Genomic DNA, 19,118 nt, shown 5'->3' with positions numbered 1-19,118 from the left:
ACTTCAGACTACTGTCACCGTCCAACCAGACGACTTCAGAATCTGTCACACTGTCGCTAGCCAACCAGACAACTCCATCATATATAATTACCTTCCTCTTTCCCTTCACCGTCCGAGACGCCACCATCACCCGATGGAAGCCAAACAAACATCTCTACAAAAGCGATACTCCAAACGCAAATGTTTTTCTCATGTCTACGTCTTCAATGAAGGACAAAAGCCACAATAACAAAAACAGAGAGTGAGTGGGAGACACGGACTATATTTGGAAACAGACGAGGGGACTACAGAGCTCTCTCTCTTTCTGTCTATCACTCCCTCTTTCTACTCTCTCTCGCTCTCTGAGCCAGCTGTTCATGGGAGGCCATATAGCATAAAACTGGCTTTATCTGATTTAATGCTGCTTATGGGGGTCTCCAGTGGGGACGGGGGGGGGGGGGGGGGGGGCTGGATCAGCTGGCATGCTGGCTGGCCTTGTCACCGACCCGAGCGCCAGGCAGGGCCACAGTCTGGGCACTGCTTTGCCTGGAGTCACTGGGAGACAGCTGATGGTCAGGCACACGTTTCGAACCAGACACAGACCCCACTCTGTATGGAGGGTCCACCGCACCACGGTGCACCGTCCCCAATTCTTTCAACCCCAAACAACTGGCTCTCTCTCTGACTCTGTTTACATTGCACTGACTGGCTCTGACTGGATTGTTTACTTCATTGTGTTTGTCTTGTGATTCGCTTCAGATCAGTCAGGGTTTGGGTGTTGGTTGGACCACCGGCCAGGCAGGCGTTATCTGTGCCTGATATCATGTCTGACAAGAGGTTGCCTTTGTTGCTAATGACACCCAAACAGATGTAGGAGTTAGTATCTCATTAACCTTTGACCTGTAGCTAAGTGATGTCATTTATTTCATGAGATTTAACATAATAGGCCAATGCTCTAATTAGTACCAAGACAAAGACTAGCAGGGGAAGACTAGCCTTGTCCCAGATCCGTTTGTGCTGTCTTGAGTTGGATAGACAGCAATAACGGATCTGGGACCAGGCTAGAGGAAGACAAACATTATTTGGTTTAAAACAGCCACTTCCCTTGCCTGGTATGCAACCATGAGGCTAGCTACCAAGACTGGTTGTGGAGGCAATGTGTGGTAGCAGCTGGTCCAGGGGCCACCTCTCCCCTATAAAGCCTCTCCTGTTGGCCACACAGGGGAGCTCAGGACTAGCCCGGGGATGCCTTGGACCCCAAGCCCCCAGTCAAACAGCCCCCAGGCACCCCAGCCCCATGTGTCCCTGTCCTTTGACATTTAAACCACACTTGTAAACCTCCCTTGTTGGGGCACCATGCATGGTTGGTTGGTTACAGTGTTTTAGCTTCCAGCTGCCAACAGGCCTGGTGAGTCAGGCGACAGACCGACAGCCAGAGGGAATCACAGACAGACCCAGCAACAGGTTGCCAGGGTAGGGCAGGGTTTGAAGACCAGGCTGGTGAACAGATGATGCCATGTTTGTCCCATTGAGTCATTGGCATGTTGATGAAGGTGGGGAGAGATGTCAGGAGTCATTGTTACGTTAGTTGAACAAGTTGTTTCCCCGCAACACAATACTAACGGAGTTAGATGAATATTGCGGTTGAAATGCTTGAGGTTGACTCTACTAAGGTTTCATTTCAGATGCAAATTTGCATTGAAGTGTAGTAGTATTGTCAGGGCTCTTTGGAGAAATCATGGTCCTGGCGCAACAGCCGTGTGCGTGTGTCTGGGTGGGTATGCGTGTGTGCTCGCGTGTGTGTCCTTGCATGCGCCTGTGTGTGTGTTTGGTGTGTTTGTTGCCACTCCCGTCCCCTGGGCCACCATGCTGGGGACCAGTAAAGAGGGGAGGACTTCCAGCTGTCGCCAGGGACATTTGCTGAAAAAGGCAACTGGCCGAGTATTTTACAGGACCTCACTCCCAGGTCCCGAGTTTTATTCCACATCCACAAGGCTTTACTGGCAGATTTGTGAAATAAAATGATTATGATATGTTTTTATGACAGCCAGACCAGAGTGGCATCCTCATGTGTGGTGACAGCTTGATGGAGCCGACTAAATGTGGGTTTGACTCGGTCTGCGAAGGATTCATGGAGTTGCAATGCAATAGATGTTCTATTTCATTCTGTGGCTGATAGTAAGGTGGTATGCTGTAAGATGCTCCCTATATAAGACATGAATGTTATATTTTCCACACCACAGTGACGATAATACCAAGAGATACCTATATAGATATATTTATTCACTAACTGACAGGCACTCATTCAGCGATAGACTTCCACGCATCCACGCTGCTGTGAGAACAGCAGCAGCAACAACACGAAAGGTAATTCACTGCTGCCTCAGCAGTCTGACAGGTAACTCATCAGTCAGAACAAGTCTCATAATTCACCTCTTCACCCTGCAACTAGCCTGTTTATCCACCGCGTGTATTTGGTGTTCAGAAACATTTTGCCGACTCCCACATCGCTCAACGTGAAAAACGCTAATGGCCCCACCACCGTAATTTCAAAGCCACCGCACGTCTCTCTCCATCTGAATTGATGTCGAGGTGGGTTTTTTCTCTCTCTACATGAAAGCCGCCACTGTTCCCACACATTCCCCCTCACAGCTCCTCAGTCATGTCCAAACAGGGTGATCAGTAAATCAAATAAACCCCCCCCCCCCCCCCCGTCCTTCCAGCTGTCATTCTGTCCGTCTGCTGTACTGTATGTGGGCCCTGATGGCCCGGGTCAGGGGACTAGGAAAATGGCACTCCCAACAACAGTGCTAAAGAGAGTGGAGTGAGAGATGTGGATGAGGGGCTGAGGGGTGGGGTGGAGAGAGAAAGAGGCCACTCGCTCCATACGGACGTGGATTGTACCTCCTTGTGAAAGTAGCTCTGAAACAAAGCAGCTTTGAGAGCACGCCCACTCAGTGAAGGAGATTAGGCGGTGGCGAGCGCCTGTCCCTGCCCCCCCTGGAAAGGCTTTGGCACGTGGCAAAGGCCTTGATACTTATCATGTGCGTCAGGTGCTCTCGCTTGATTTCCTGTTCTTTAAAAAAAATAAAAAATACTCCTTCTCCCTCCACGCCACCACCAAATCCCTCTGCTCAAAACCCACACTGCCCTCCCTCCACTTCTCCTCCCTTTTCTCCTTTTTACAAATACAAAGAACATATTGTATCTGCCAATGTTAAACTGAATCCATTCGTCTTGGCAGGGGCCGGACGGGCTCTGTGTATCTGAGCTGTGCTCCGTGTGCTTCCAGTTGGCCGTAGTTACTGGTTGGTTGGTCCGATCATTGGTTAGTTGTTGGTGAATTTGATCTGGTCACACACACATTTGTTTGGTAGTATTTCTCTCCTGCACTGGATTCAAAATCAACACACAAAACACCTAGATGCACTGGATTCAAAATCAACACACAAAACACCTAGATGCACTGGATTCAAAATCAACACACAAAACACCTAGATGCACTGGATTCAAAATCAACACACAAGCCCTGAGTCTACACACACATACAGTACACACACACACTTTACCCAGATTGTACCAGCTTTGTAGTAAAACACACCACACCCTCAGTGTCATGTTTGTCCTGAGGCAATGACAAACACACACACACCCTCTGTATTTATTTGGACGGTGAAGCTAGAAATATGTATTTGGCTCTGTACTCCAATGCTGCAACCCGGACACAGGAGTAGACGTAACAATGCCTGCGAAATGCAAAACGTATGATATGTTACGAATTCCAACGTCTGTGGCTAACGTTGGCTAGGTGGCTAACATTAGCTAGGCTAGGGGTTAGGTTTATGGTTAGGGTTAGGAGTTACACACACAAACTAGGTTTCAAGTGAGAATTATGCAGGTCTGATGCTGAAAAGGAAAATAAATTCTTGCCTACTTCAACCATATTTTTATTTTCATTTTGCAAAAATAGTAGTGTGTAGTTCCAGTAGTTATCTACACCACTACATGGCAAAACAGTAATTCACTTCTGAAAACGCTACCAAGATAAGAATTTAGTGAAACTACCACCAAGATACTGTAAAATGTAGCTTAATTACTAGTTAAGTAGCTCCCCAACATTACTTCTAGTATATTAAGTAGTCAAACGTTTTGTATTTGGTCCTGTATTCCTAGCGCGCAAGCCAGGACAACATCACGCTGTGACTCTACAAACTTGTTGGATGCAGTTTTTTTTAAAGTCAGTTAAGAACAAATTCTTATTTTCAATGACGGTCGTAACAGTGGGTTGTTCAGGGGCAGAATGACAGATTTGTACCTTGTCAGCTCAGGGATATGAACTCGCAACCTTTCGGTTACTAGTCCAACGCTCTAACCACTAGGCTACCCTGCCGCCCCGATGGTTGTGCTTCAGGTTATGTTATGCCCAACAGGAACTGAATGGTGAATACTCTATTGTGTCATTTTGAAGACACTTTTATTGTAAATAACAATAGAAGATGTTTCGGAACACTTCTGCATTAATGTGGATGCTACCATGATAACATATATGAACATACCCCAAAAATCATGAATAAAGATCTTATCCCGCCAAAAATGCTAACCTCCCTGTTATTGGTAATGGTGAGATGTTAGCATGTTTTGTTGTAGCCTATGAATGGCATGTCATTCATCATTATTCATGATTCATTCAAGATTTTTCTTGATCATGGAATTGTCAAGATTCATTTTGAAATGTTCAGAAACATCTTATCTACTCACTTAGAAGGACAATTACTTGAGTCATCATTCACCATTCAGTGGGCAAAACATTATCAAAACGCAACCAAAGCAAACTGCAAACCCATCCAACGAGTTTGTAGAGTCACAAGCTTGATGTTGTCATTGTGTGCTCAAAATATGGGACAAAATACTAAACTTTTGACTCCTTTGATACACTAAGTGAATTTGTCCAAATACTTATGACTTCTTCACATTAGGGGACTAGATACTCAAATCCCAAATGCTGGAGTATAGAGCCAAATGTAAAATATAAGCCTCACTGTCCAAATACATATGGAGTGTACATTCACATACATCAATATACACAAGCGATGAGAAATGAGTATCCCATTCCTTTGTCATAACAAATCTCATGACAAACAATCTCTCTTGCAAATATGAAAGAGACGAGTTGACAAGAGTTAACATACAGAAAGCAGGAAAAACAACGCTCTAAATGACACTGGGCTAAGTCTGCTTTGAAGTTAATCTGTCTGTTCTCCCCTCTCCCTCCTCTCTCCTCCCTCCATTCCTCCCTCTTCCCTCTCCCTCCTCAGGACCTTTCTGTTCCACGCTCCCAGAGAGGAACGGACATCATAAAACATCTCTCGCTTTTTCTCTCTCTCCTTTTCTCTCTCTCCTTTTCTCTCTATCTCTCTCTCTGTCTTCTCTCTCTCTCTCTGTCTTCTCTCTCTCTCTGTCTTCTCTCGCTATCCATGTCTTCTCTCTCTCTCTCTATCTGCTCTCTCTCTCTCTGTATCTCTCTCTCTGTCTTCTCTCTCTCTGTCTTCTCTCTCTCTCCCTGTCTTCTCTCTCTCCCTGTCTTCTCTCTCTCTGTCTTCTCTCTCTCTCCCTGTCTTCTCTCTGTCTCTGTCTGCTCTCACTCTGTCTGCTCTCTCCCTGTCTTCTCTCTCTCTCTGTCTTCTCTCTCCCTGTCTTCTCTCTCGCTCTGTCTGCTCTCTCTCCCTGTCTTCTCTCTCTCTCCCTGTCTTCTCTCTCTCTCTGTCTTCTCTCTCTCTCTCTGTCTTCTCTCTCCCTGTCTTCTCCCACTCTCTGTCTTCTCTCTCTCTCTGTGTCTTCTCTCTCTCCCTGTCTTCTCTCTCTCTCTGTCTTCTCTCTCCCCCTGTCTTCTCTCTCTCTCTGTCTTCTCTCTCTCACCCTGTCTTCTCTCTCTCCCTGTCTTCTCTCTCTCCCCCTGTCTTCTCTCTCTCTGTCTGCTCTCTCTCTGTCTGCTCTCTCTCCCTGTCTTCTCTCTCTCTCTCTGTCTTCTCTCTCTCCCTGTCTTCTCTCTCTCTCTGTCTTCTCTCTCTCACCCTGTCTTCTCTCTCTCTCCCTGTCTTCTCTCTCTCCCCCTGTCTTCTCTCGCTCTGTCTGCTCCCTCCCCCTGTCTGCTCTCTCTCCCTGTCTTCTCTCTCTCTCTGTCTTCTCTCTCTCTCCCTGTCTTCTCTCTCCCTGTCTTCTCTCTCCCTGTCTTCTCTCTCTATGTCTTCTCTCTCCCTGTCTTCTCTCTCTCTCTGTCTTCTCCCTCTCTCTGTCTTCTCTCTCTCTGTCTTCTCTCTCTCTCTGTCTTCTCTCTCTCTCTGTGTCTTCTCTCTCTCCCTGTCTTCTCTCTCTCTCCCTGTCTTCTCTCTCTCCCTGTCTTCTCTCTCTCTCTCTCTGTCTGCTCTCTCCCTGTCTTCTCTCTCTCTCTCTGTCTTCTCTCTCCCTCTCTTCTCTCTCGCTCTGTCTGCTCTCTCTCCCTGTCTTCTCTCTCTTTCCCTGTCTTCTCTCTCTCTCTCTTCTCTCTCTCCCTGTCTTCTCTCTCTCTCTGTCTTCTCTCTCTCTGTCTTCTCTCTTCCTGTCTTCTCCTACTCTCTGTCTTCTCTCTCTCTCTCTGTCTTCTCTCTCTCCCTGTCTTCTCTCTCTCTCTCTGTCTTCTCTCTCTCACCCTGTCTTCTCTCTCTCTCCCTGTCTTCTCTCTCTCCCCCTGTCTTCTCTCTCTCTGTCTGCTCTCTCTCTCTATCTGCTCTCTCTCCCTGTCTTCTCTCTCTCTCTGTCTTCTCTCTCTCCCTGTCTTCTCTCTCTCTCTGTCTTCTCTCTCTCACCCTGTCTTCTCTCTCTCTCCCTGTCTTATCTCTCTCCCCCTGTCTTCTCTCTCTCTGTCTGCTCTCTCTCCCTGTCTACTCTCTCTCCCTGTCTTCTCTCTCTCTGTCTTCTCTCTCTCTCCCTGTCTTCTCTCTCCCTGTCTTATCCCTCCCTGTCTTCTCTCTCTATGTGTCTTCTCTCTCTCCCTGTCTTCTCTCTCTCTCCCTGTCTTCTCTCTCTCCCTGTCTTCTCTCTCTCTCTCTCTCTGTCTTCTCTCTCCCTGTCTTCTCTCTCTCTCTCTGTCTTCTCTCTCTCCCTGTCTTCTCTCTCTCTGTCTTCTCTCTCTCACCCTGTCTTCTCTCTCTCTCCCTGTCTTCTCTCTCTCTCTGTCTTCTCTCTGTCTTCTCTCTCTCTCCCTGTCTTCTCTCTTTCTCTGTCTGCTCTCTCCCTCTGTCTGCTCTCTCCCTGTCTTCTCGCTCTCTCCCTGTCTTCTCTCTCTCTCTCTGTCTTCTCTCTCTCCCTGTCTTCTCTCGCTCTGTCTTCTCTCTCTCACCCTGTCTTCTCTCTCTCTCCCTGTCTTCTCTCTCTCTCTCTGTCTTCTCTCTGTCTTCTCTCTCTCTCCCTGTCTTCTCTCTTTCTCTGTCTTCTCTCTCCCTCTGTCTGCTCTCTCCCTGTCTTCTCTCTCTCTCTGTCTTCTCTCTCTGTCTGTCTTCTCTCTCTGTCTGTCTTCTCTCTTTCTCTGTCTGCTCTCTCTCTCTCTGTCTGCTCTCTCTATCTCTATCTCTCTTCCTTTCTCTCTCTCAGTCTCTCTGTATACTGAGGGAGAAGGCAGATGTCTAGGAAGTTATATGGTACACTAGATCCCATAGGTCATCTGAAGCTTCATCTGTGCTCAGCCTCTCTCCTCGCGCCATTACCCTTCTCAAGGCCTAACCCTGGGAGTCTGGGAGGGCGGCTGCATCTCTCCTCCATTTAAAATGTACAAACATGGCTGGAAACAAAAGCCAACCCCCCTCCGTCCCTCTGTTCCTCCTTCCCTCTATCCACCCTCCTCTTCTAACCCCCCCCCCCCCCCCCCCCCCCCCCCCCCCCTGATGACCACAGTGCAGCTTGTTAGTCACACACATAAACATATACACACACACATACACACAGCGAGCACAGTGTGTGCTCCTACTGTACATTGTCCATTGTGTGAGATCTCTCTGCTTCTGCTCCAGGAGATGGGCGGAGGTAGTAAGGCTGGGTCAGGGGCCATAGGAGGGGGGATTTCACACAATGAGAATGCAGCCAGGCAGGGCAGCGGAGGCCTGGGCAGAGGGCCCCGAGTAACCCCTTGGCCGAGCCAGGCTCACCTGAACTGACCCCGTGTTGTTATTCTTGTGCAGGGGAAAAGGAAGCTCCACTGACATGCCCTCGGCTTCAGACCCAAGGCCCAGAGACAGTGAGGGAGAGAGAGAGAGCCCCAGCTGTGGTTGGATGGGGCTGGCTGGGCTGATATGCAGGGGCTCCAGTCCAGGGTCACCAGAGGGAAAATAAATGTCACACATATCACGATGGGCACCGATCGTGACTTGTGGAATTGTTTTCTTTTGCCAATTGTCGCTCCGTTTTTTTCCTACTCTCTCCCAATGTTCAAGGGTGATGGAGAGCTACGGCAGTTCAATGACAGAAATCTTGTTTTTTTAAGAGGGCTAAACTTCAACGTCAGAATTCTTTTCTTTTTTTTTTTATCTGGATGTTGAAAAGTTGAAATCAGGTCAATTTTCAGTTCTGAATGAAAGTTGAAAAGACATTTACAGATATGGAAAATACCTATTTTTTCTGTCATTCATTTTATGGCAAAATTTCAACTGCACACACATTCTCAATGAAATAACCATTTTATCACGATAATAATTGTTCTGTCTATTTAATATAGGAAAGAGGAGCCTCAGTAATGGTTACATAGGTGTTTTTTTCTTGCTATGACTGTGATATGTTGTTATTTATCTACCTTAGCTGAATACACTGACTGTAAGTCACTCTGGATAAGAGTGTCTGCTGAATGACTGAAAATGTAAATGTATAAACAAACACTTACAAAGCATGCTGGGTATTACTCTAATGAGCTTTGCCCCAAAACAAGTCAAAATGTGGTTGGTCCGGACGAGACCAAATCTGAACACTTTACTGTTCTCTACTTTGCTCTACTGTATTGTACTGTACTTTACTGTACTATACTCCACTTGTCTTTACTGTACTGTACACTACTGTGTTCTGCAGTACTGTACTGTGCTGTCCAAACTTGTGAAACATAAATGTCTATGATTGGGCCAAATCAAGGCCAGTCTGTGGACGTTGAAATCAAGGCCAGTCCAGACCAGATCAAATCTGAACCAAACATCAATGTCCTCAGTATGTTTGGGCCAAATCATGGCCAGACCGGACCGGACCAAATCTGAACCAAACAGATGTCTATGATTGGCTCAGATTTGGTCCGGTCCAACAACAACAACAACAAGACATCCAAAAAGACGTCGGCATCGGTCCGTGTTTATTAAGAAGACATTCCTGGAGATGTTGCCATTCAAACCTGTGTTTTACTCCTGAATAACAGCCCACTTCATAATATCACCGAATAATAGTTCTACATTACAGGTCTAGGATATAAAGCAATTCTCAGCCTATTACTTTCTCACAGATTTGTTGCAATAGGGCGTCTCTATTCCTTAGTATCCATGCTATTACTGCATGTCATTAACATTAATATACTGTAATACCTCACAACAGCAGCAACCCAACCTTTCCCTCCCTCCAACAGATGGCAGTATGAATCACATGATTACACGTGTCAGAGAGTTTCCCTGAAGTGCTCCTTCCAGAAACCTTGTTTAGATTAACCTACTGTGTTTGTTCCACTCACGATGGTAAAGCTAGAACAGTTTTTCCCCGAAGCAGCTTCAACACAGAGTAATTATCCATAGTAATTATGCTATTGCCCCTCTGGAAAGAAAAAAAGAAGAAGCTAAATTTAGACCTGCAGTATATTATATTCTACCTCGACCCAGCCCAGAAATGGCCTGCCTCCTAAATGGTAACTTATTCGCTATATAGTGCACTACCTTTTGACCAGGGCCTATAGACTCTGGTCAAAAGTAGTGCACTATATTGGTACTAGGGTGCCATTTCAGATGCAGACATGGCCTTTATTTGGACTCAAAATGAACCATGCAATTAGACCAGGCAGTCCAGTCTTTTAGTCCAGTCTGTGAGCAGGAGGAGATATGCTAGATGTGCTAATTAACTGTGACAAGAACTACTATAATTTGAGGCAGGTTTTCATTTATCTCGTTTATTTTTGCTGTGTGATAATTGGTGTTTAGTAGGCTGACTAGGGTCACACATGAGTATGAGTTGGACAGAGCTGTGACAAGCCTGAGCTCTGGACTGAACTGACTGCTTTGCTGTTGTTGTTGTTGTCGTCAAACAAACTCAAACGAACAAAGAACGGGGCAGTTGGCGTTCAGCAGTATGGCTGGGTGAGGCTGCTCTGCAGATAATACAGCTGGTCCCAGGGAAGGGGCAGGAGATAAGCCAGGAACGGAAGGGTGTTCCTCTGTCAACACAGCCATTGGGTCCTGGTCCTCTGTCCCCAGTTGGTCCCCACTAAGCCCACGTTCCCCCCACTGCTTTCCCCCTGTAAAGAGACACTTCGGGACAGACAGGGTTGCAGAGAGAGGGTTGGGCCTCTATGGGTCTCAGAACAGTGTTTCCCCTACTATTGGTTAGGCTTGGCAGGGTGGAGTCCCAGCCTAGCTTTGTTGTCCCCCTCCTAAAGAAATTTGGCCCATGTAGTTTCAGTTAAACATTCAATTGAAAATGTTAGTGTTTTTCAGGCTGCTGTGTTATCCTAAGGGCTTTGGTGCCCCGCCCTATATATAAAAAAAGATTGTGCCACATAGTATGAGTGGGGCGGGGAGACTGTCTGGTGGTTTGTACCATGTGCTGTTTAGGAGGGTGGGGTGGGTGGGTTGGGGACAGCTGAGGCATCACCTGTCTGTGTATCACATGTCCGTTGACACAGTGAGGCAGACAGCGTTGTCACCAGCCATCCCTACCCCTCCACAGTGACACAATCCCAGCAGCGGTCAGTCAGTCACACACCCTTTTATGTTGCCTACCACTGCCTACCATGGGTTGAAGTTGCCAGCAGGCATAGATCTAGGATCAGTGTAATGGAGGTGGTTTGATAAGCACCTTGCCTGAGACCAGACGACTTGTGTTAGCTCCCTGAGCTAACACCTATTAGGCTAGGGTGAGAGTTGACTGGGATGTGGACACGAAGCTACACTGAAAAAAATGAAGGTTCCTAAACTGTTCTTCCTTAAGGCTCCTTGGAGAACTCTTGCCCAATAAAGAACCTTTGAGTTAAGTGTGGGGTTCTCGACGTGGCATCTACGGTTCATCAGAATTCTAAAAGGCATTTGAAATGTATGGAAGTTCTTTTCATACCACGCAGCAAATTGGCCAGTGTTAACTAGTGTTGATTTTTCAATGTAACATTTCTAGTGTTGATTTAAGAGTTACATTAGCACTGTAAATAGTTCCATTTAAACAAAGCGGTTAGTGTTGGTGTTCAAAATTAGAGTTGAACCAAAACCCCACCCATCATTATCATCTTTCCCAGCATGCTCTATTGCAGGTAGATTTTTTTATTGTTTGTTTCAATATCTACATTTTTGTAAATACATTGATTAATTCATCTTATGCTACTCAAATATAAATAACAAATGTTTCTAAACTATTCCAATCTGTTACTTGGACTTATTGCAACCATTAGTGATACTGAAATGTTTTTTCCAGTTTAGATGTTTAAGATAGTCTCATTTGTTACTCTTCCCTTACCTGGTAGTCATTCTGAATGTAGGTTGTGGGTGAATAGAAATGCAAAATGTTGAATATCCCCACTCTGGCTGGATTCGAATAGGAATTACACATCACTTTGCAAACCAGCCAAATGTGACCTGATGTGGCCTGCAAACTATGAGTTTCAGGTCACTGCATTATGGTAAAACTAGGTCCTTAGCTAGGGTTAGGGTTAGGGTTGAACTAGGATGTGGACATGAGGCTAGGGTTAGGGTTGAACCGGGATGTGGACATGAAGATAGGGTTAGGGTTTAACCGGGATGTGGACATGAGGCTAGGGTTATGGTTGAACCGGGATGTGGACATGAGGCTAGGGTTAGGGTTGGACCAGGATGTGGAAATGAAGCTAGGGTTAGGGTTAGGGTTGGACCAGGATGTGGACATGAAGCTAGGGTTAGGGTTGGACCAGGATGTGGACATGAAGCTAGGGTTAGGGTTGGACCAGGATGTGGACTTGAAGCTAGGGTTAGGGTTGGACCAGGATGTAGACAGGAAGCTAGGGTTAGGGTTAGGGTTGAACTAGGATGTGGACATGAGGCTAGGGTTAGGGTTGAACCAGGATGTGGACATGAAGCTAGGGTTAGGGTTAGGGTTGGATTTAAGGCCCCGGAAAAGGAGGAAAAACACAATAACAAGACAGGCTTAACCCTAACCCTAACCCTGTTCAGAACTCTAGCTTGAGCCCTAACCCTAACCCTGTTCAGGATTTTAACCCTAACCCAGTTTAGCCCAGATTACATGTGGTCTATCTTCTTAACACAGCTATGTGGGTCATGATAAACATTGTAGTTTAATCCAAGGCTTGTTCTAACCTTTTGTTATTTTGCTTCCTTCCTACTTTGATGATTATATGATGAATCATCGATGAATGATGAATCATCATTATATGACTCAATCATCGCTGTGGGGGGGGGGGGGTCTTATTGTATGTGATTTAATATCCTTCATCCATGGTTTCATATCCCAATAACAATGAGTGATACCCAATGTCCTGGTCTACTATAAAAGTGTCATGGCTGTCCAGCACACACACTCAAAGATGGATAAGAGGCGCCTAATCCTCAACACAAAAATAATACCAGTGAAGTCTGCAATGTGAATTTCAGACAAAATACTGCATGGTTCCTCACTATCAGTTATGACTGGAATGAGATTCTACAAATTCCAGTCTGTCTGTTGTATGAGATGCCATGGCTCCTTCACATACTTTGATGTACTTTTCTCTTCCCTTCAACCTCGTCAGGATCCATTACCAGGTATCTCAATGACCATAGAGTTTGCCAGCTTGTAGTCCTAAAAAAATGAAATGACTTACCTCTGGTTCGTTCAGCCATTCCTATGGGGAAAATGAATGGGGAAAGATTAGGGTTTTGGGATAAACGCCGAAAATAAGGTCTGAGGTTAACACAGGCTTAGCAGATCGTATGCCTTTTGTTCTATGAGATAATAGCAGTCAGTTGACATGAACTTTATGAGCTATGAAGCCTTTATGTGCTTTTTCTGATTACATGAATGCTTCAAAATTCACAAAATGTGACGTTAGCTGATGAAGATGATCTCATGGAACAAAACGTAGCAGATCTCCTAAGCCTGTGTTTAACCTCAGACCTTATTTTCTGCACTTATCCAAAAAACCTTACAAAAACTCCATTCATTTCCCCATAGGCTTTGTCCAATGAACGTAACTCATGTATATAACACGAGCTAGTTCCCACAAAAAGACGCCATTACCATTGGTCTCTATTGCATTTATAAATCAGGTTAACAAGTAGTGTTAAGTGAAGCCTAAGATGGTGCCTTCCTGAAAAGATAACTGGATAACTCAGATATGAAGACGCAAAGCATTGCAGTAAAGATCTGTAAAAACTCATTGATGTTCAGAAAGGGGTGTGCGCACGAGTGTGTGTCTGTGTGTCGGCAGACAGTCCGGGTAATAGAAAGAAGTCGCCCGGTGGAGATGCGATGTCCCTATCAATTGGGTGACAGACACACACACCTCTGTTTACAGTTGAAACACCATGTCAACAGTAGCCATGCAGCCACAGCTCCTTGTGTGTGTGTGTGTGTGTGTGTGTGTGTGCGTGCGTGCGCTAAGAGCCCTCCCACTCCTGGATCACTCAACAGGCCCAGCTGCTATAATGAGTGGTTTTAGTAGGTAGACCGTGACAGATAGACAAACATGTTATTATACTCCACTGGTCTGTCATTGGGATGGGGTCATATTAGAGACCTGGCATCGCGGACAAAAGAAAGGCACAAACTCAGGGACACTCCTCAACTGCTGCACCCATTTAAATGCCCTCACTGATTGACTCTAGTCACGCACATATAATTACTAGATTTCCACTAGATGGGCCAGCTGCAAAGTCAAAATTGGCTATATATCGTAAAAATTCATAAAAAATGTAAGGCTTAGGCATAAGTTTAGAAGTGTGGTTAAATTTAGAGTTCAAGTTCAAGTTTTATTGACACATGCACAAGTGCAGTGAAATACTTCACTTGCAAGCTCTACCCAATAGTGCAGTAATCAATATCAAAATAGTCTAACTAAAAGTTTTAAAATATATACTGTGCAGTGCCTTCGGAAAGTATTCAGACCCCTCTACTTTTTACACATTTTGTTACTGTAACGGTCGTCGATGGTGGAAGAAGGTGAGGACCAAGGTGCAGCGTGATATGTGTCCATATTTATTAGAATGAACACGGAAATAACAAAATAACAAAGAGAAATGACCGAAAATGGCTGGTGCAGACACGCAACAGAAAACAGAAAATAATCACCCACGAAACACAATAGAAAGAAAACAGGCTCCCTAAATATGGTTCTCAATCAGGGACAACGATTGACAGCTGCCTCTGATTGAGAACCATACCAGGCCGAACACAGAAATAGCAAATCATAGAAAAACTAACGTAGACAACCCACCCAACTCACGCCCTGACCACACTAAAACAAAGACATAACAAAATAACTAAGGTCAGAACGTGACAGTTACGTTCCAGCCATATTCTGAAATGGATTAAATAAAAATAATTCCTCAGCAATCTACAATCAATACCCCATAATGACGAAGTGAAAACAGGTTTTTAGTATTTTGTGCAAATTGAAAACAACTAAGCAGAAATACCTTATTTACATAAGTATTCAGAACCTTTGCTTTGAGATTTGAAATTTAGCTCAGGTGCATCCTGTTTCCGTTGATCATCCTTGAGATGTTTCTACAACTTGATTGTAATTCACCTGTGGTAAATTCAATTGTTTGGACATTCGCAGTTGACAGTACATGTCAGAGCAAAAACCAAGCCATGCGGTCAAAGGAATTGTCCGTAGAGCTCCGAAACAGCATTGTGTCGAGGCACAGATCTGGGGAAGGGTACCAAAACATTTCTGCAGCATTTAATGTCCCCAAGAAAACAGTGGCCTCAATCATTCTTAAATGGAAGAAGTTTGGAACCGCCAAGACTCTTCCTAGATCTGTCCACCCGGCCAAGCTGAGCAATCGGGGAAAAAGGGCCTCGGTCAGGCGACTCCTGCAAAACACCAGCCTCAACGTCAACAGTTAAGAGGCGACTCCGGGATGCTGTCCTTCAAGGCAGAGTTCCTCTGTCAATTGTCCTGTATTCTTTTGCCCATCTTAATCTTTTAATTTTATTGGCCAGCCTGAGATATTGTTTTTTCTTTGCAACTCTGCCTAGAAGGCCAGCATCCCGGGTCGCCTCTTCACTGTTGACGTTGACACTGGTGTTTTGCGGGTACTATTTAACTAAGCTGCCAGTTGAGGACTTGTGAGGCGTCTGTTTCTCAAACTAGACACTCTAATGTACTTGTCCTCTTGCTTAGTTGTACACTGGGGCCTCCCACTCCTCTTTCTATTCTGGTTAGAGACAGTTTGTGCTGTTCTGTGAAGGGAGTAGTACACAGCGTTGTACGAGATCTTAAATTTCTTGGCAATTTCTCGCATAGAATATCCTTAATTTCTCAGAACAAGAATAGACTGATGAGTTTCTGGCCATTTTGAGCCTGTAATCAAACCCACAAATGCTGAAGCTACACATACTCAACTAGTCTAAAGAAGGCCAGATTTATTGCTTTTTCAATCAGGACAACAGTTTTCAGCTGTGCTAAAATAATTGCAAAAGGGTTTCTAATGATCAATTAGCCTTTTAAAATGATAAACTTGAATTAGCTAACACAACGTGCCATAGGCCTCTGTACGCCTATGTAGATATTCCATAAAAAAATCTGCCGTTTCCAGCCTAAATAGTCATTTACAACATTAACAATGTCAACACTGTATTTCTGATCAATTTGATGTTTTTTTAATGGACAAAAAAAATGTGCTTCTCTTTCAAAAGCAAGAACATTTCTGAGTGACCCCAAACTTTTGAATGGTAGTGTATATAATAAAGAAAACATGAGAAATAGGAGAGGGAGCTATATACAGGGTCAGCGCTAATACCCAATTTACAATGTGCAGGGGTACTGGAGTATTTGAAGTAGATATGTACATATAGGCAGGATTAGGAGAAACTGATTGATAGCAGAAAAAATAATATTAATAGTAAACTAGCAGCATAAGCAGCAGCATAAGTGGTGGGTGGGAGTGGTGGTGGGTGTTTGTATCTAAGTGTAAGTGTGTGAGTGAGGGTGTGTGTGTGCAAGTGTTACAGTATAGGTGTGATAGGCAGATATACAGTGCCTTGCGAAAGTATTCGGCCCCCTTGAACTTTGCGACCTTTTGCCACATTTCAGGCTTCAAACATAAAGATATAAAACTGTATTTTTTTGTGAAGAATCAACAACAAGTGGGACACAATCATGAAGTGGAACGACATTTATTGGATATTTCAAACTTTTTTAACAAATCAAAAACTGAAAAATTGGGCGTGCAAAACATATCTTTATGTTTGAAGCCTGAAATGTGGCAAAAGGTCGCAAAGTTCAAGGGGGCCGAATACTTTCGCAAGGCACTGTACATGTAAGACAGGGCTGGAAAGTGACTGGTAGCAGGAATATATAAATACTTGTGGTAATAAGGCAAGGGTTCGGTTTAAAATCAGATTGTATGACTTTGTGGCTGTGCCAGCTAGTAACTACTCTGCAGAGCTGCCTCCAGTACATGAGTCATCTCAATAAATGCCAACCTGCCAGTCAAGCATGGGTATAATATGGCCGTCTCTGTTGTTTGTTAAATGTCCACCCTGTAGTCACCCATCCTACAACATGTGCCCTTATGTTGTTTATTTTGTGTGTGTTGTATAAATAGATATACCAGATGGACCATAAGATGGAGGCAGTGCTGAAGATCTTGGTGGACCAGTACAAGCCCAAGGCAGAGCTGCTCCTGAGGGCCCCAGCCCCAGCCCCTCCACCCCCAGCCCCCTACAGCTCCCGCATCAGCATCGTGAGACGCCAGAGCATCGGCGTCAGCTTGGACGAGGGGCGGTGATGTCACAGTGGACAGAGAGGCGCCAGTGATGGACCAGGACCAGGCGTGGACCAGGCATGAGATATTAGCTGCTTGGCCAGGAGGCCACAGACTCAAATAAAGAAAAAGAGAGTACTCCTGTTACTTCATTAGGAAGGTGGTGTAGTTTGGCTACTCATACATGTAGTACCCCATGCTACACTTTGTCTCATAACCCCCAAAAACCTTTATGTCACTGTCTTTGACCTCTGACCTTAGAGAGAGAATGTGAACAAGTCAACTCCTGCTTCTGTTCCCCTCTGGTGAAGAGGGGGGCTTGTCTGAAAGTTCCGGGAGGTAGAGAACCTTGAGAGGTAACATGGCAGAAGCAAACTGACAGCCACAGGCATACAGTCATGCCGTCCATCCTCCGTCCCCCACATCATGGTGAACGGGGATATGGGGTTCTCCTCTTCTTCAGAAGTTGTTTATCTCTATCTCCCTTTGTAATAGCAGCACAATGAAAACCTGCTGCTGAAACTTCCACAGCATAGAGTGTAGGGAAAGCACACATAATTCCCCTTTAGTTACATAAGATTAGCCTGCCACTTTCACTCCTCTGTAAATAGTCACATAAGCTATGCTAATGTATTCAACTGTATTCATTCAGTGAGGCACATCAGAGCACTGATTATTATTATCATTTCCAAGCAAACCAACACATTAATGACATTATTAGGAGCACTCACTAAAGACCACAGCAGACCAGAAGTCTAACAGAGGAATTCTTCAAATCCTACTGATGATCTTGGCACCATAAAAACCTAAATACAGCACCACTATTTCCATATGGCCACCAATTCATCTCAGCTTACTGTATTTAGGCCTGGCGTATGTTTGTAGGTAGTTATCAAGTGACATAGAGAAGGACCAGGAGATGATCTGCTGGCTTTGCCCGGAGTGTGTGTCTGTTAGTGGCTGGGCCTGTGCTGCTGGAGCAGAGTCGAGGGGGGAAAAAGCTCTGCAGGAACTAATCTGGCGCTGATTTACGGCTACGGTTAAGCTAATAAAAATAGCAAAACAGCCGTGACAAGGCAGAGTGCAGTATTACAGAAATACAGTGGTAGAAAGAACAGTATGGGGAGTTATGGTACGGCCTTTTGCAGTTGACTCAACACCCCGTGCCAAGATTTTCACTCGGATATTCCTATGAACCACTTCACCACCCACCCTTCTTCATGCTAAAACATTTTTATTTTCCTTCTCTGGACTCCAACTGCTGTATGCAATTTGAAATGAATTTTCCCCATTAGAGAGCTGATTATTTTTCATTCTCTTTCTAATTAAGTGCTGAATTCCTGGTAAGGGGAGATTGCTCTGTGTGTGAGTTGACTAATGAAAATAAATACTGGAAAAATGTGTACAATTTAAACAGTAGGCTTACATAATTTAGTGTGAAGGCCCTGAAATATCAGGCTACCACAAAGAGAGAGAGATGTACCAGGCTTTGATTTCAAAGCCCTTTAAAGCATTTGAATAGAAAGAATGCTTCTCTTTTAGTTTCTCACATATTTCTCGACGGCCGGGACCCAGCTGGGTATAGCCAGTAGAACATATTTTTTTAAATAACCAAGCTATGAATGCAAGCCCTTCCATTATTATAGTATGAGAGAGAGAGAGAGAGAGAGAGAGAGAGTGACTCTCCACTACTAGTATATATTTTATTATTTTGCCGTGGTTGAAGATGAGTTGTATGTATTTTCTATTAACAGGTTGCTTTTTAAAGCAAGTTTCTTTGACATAACTGCGCCACATACATCTGGCTGACCTGTATAGTTTTATAAGAGTTGTGTATAATGACATTGCCTCATATTTATTATCATGTGGAACGATCAACCTGGGAAGTCTCCTGGTCTGTTGAGAGATGATGAGAAACAAAGAATGTTTTAAAACGGATTGGAATGACTGTAAATTATATTCACAACCCTCTGTAAATCTGGT

The 19,118-nt window shown here is 44.7% G+C and overlaps 1 protein-coding gene across 1 annotated transcript in view; it reads left to right on the top strand.

Moving 5' to 3' along the window:
• LOC110493460 (potassium voltage-gated channel subfamily KQT member 1-like) overlaps positions 1-19,118 on the top strand; it is a 129,131-nt gene extending 110,013 nt beyond the window's left edge. Inside the window, exon 6 of the mRNA XM_021567748.2 lies at positions 16,977-19,118. Within this exon, the coding sequence (XP_021423423.1) occupies positions 16,977-17,159 (183 nt within the window). The 3' untranslated portion in view covers positions 17,160-19,118. The remainder of the gene's footprint in view (positions 1-16,976) is intronic.

Source organism: Oncorhynchus mykiss, chromosome 2 (assembly GCF_013265735.2).
Source record: "Oncorhynchus mykiss isolate Arlee chromosome 2, USDA_OmykA_1.1, whole genome shotgun sequence".
Classification (NCBI taxonomy): Eukaryota; Metazoa; Chordata; class Actinopteri; order Salmoniformes; family Salmonidae; genus Oncorhynchus; species Oncorhynchus mykiss.
This window is presented reverse-complemented; position numbering and strand designations above follow the sequence as displayed.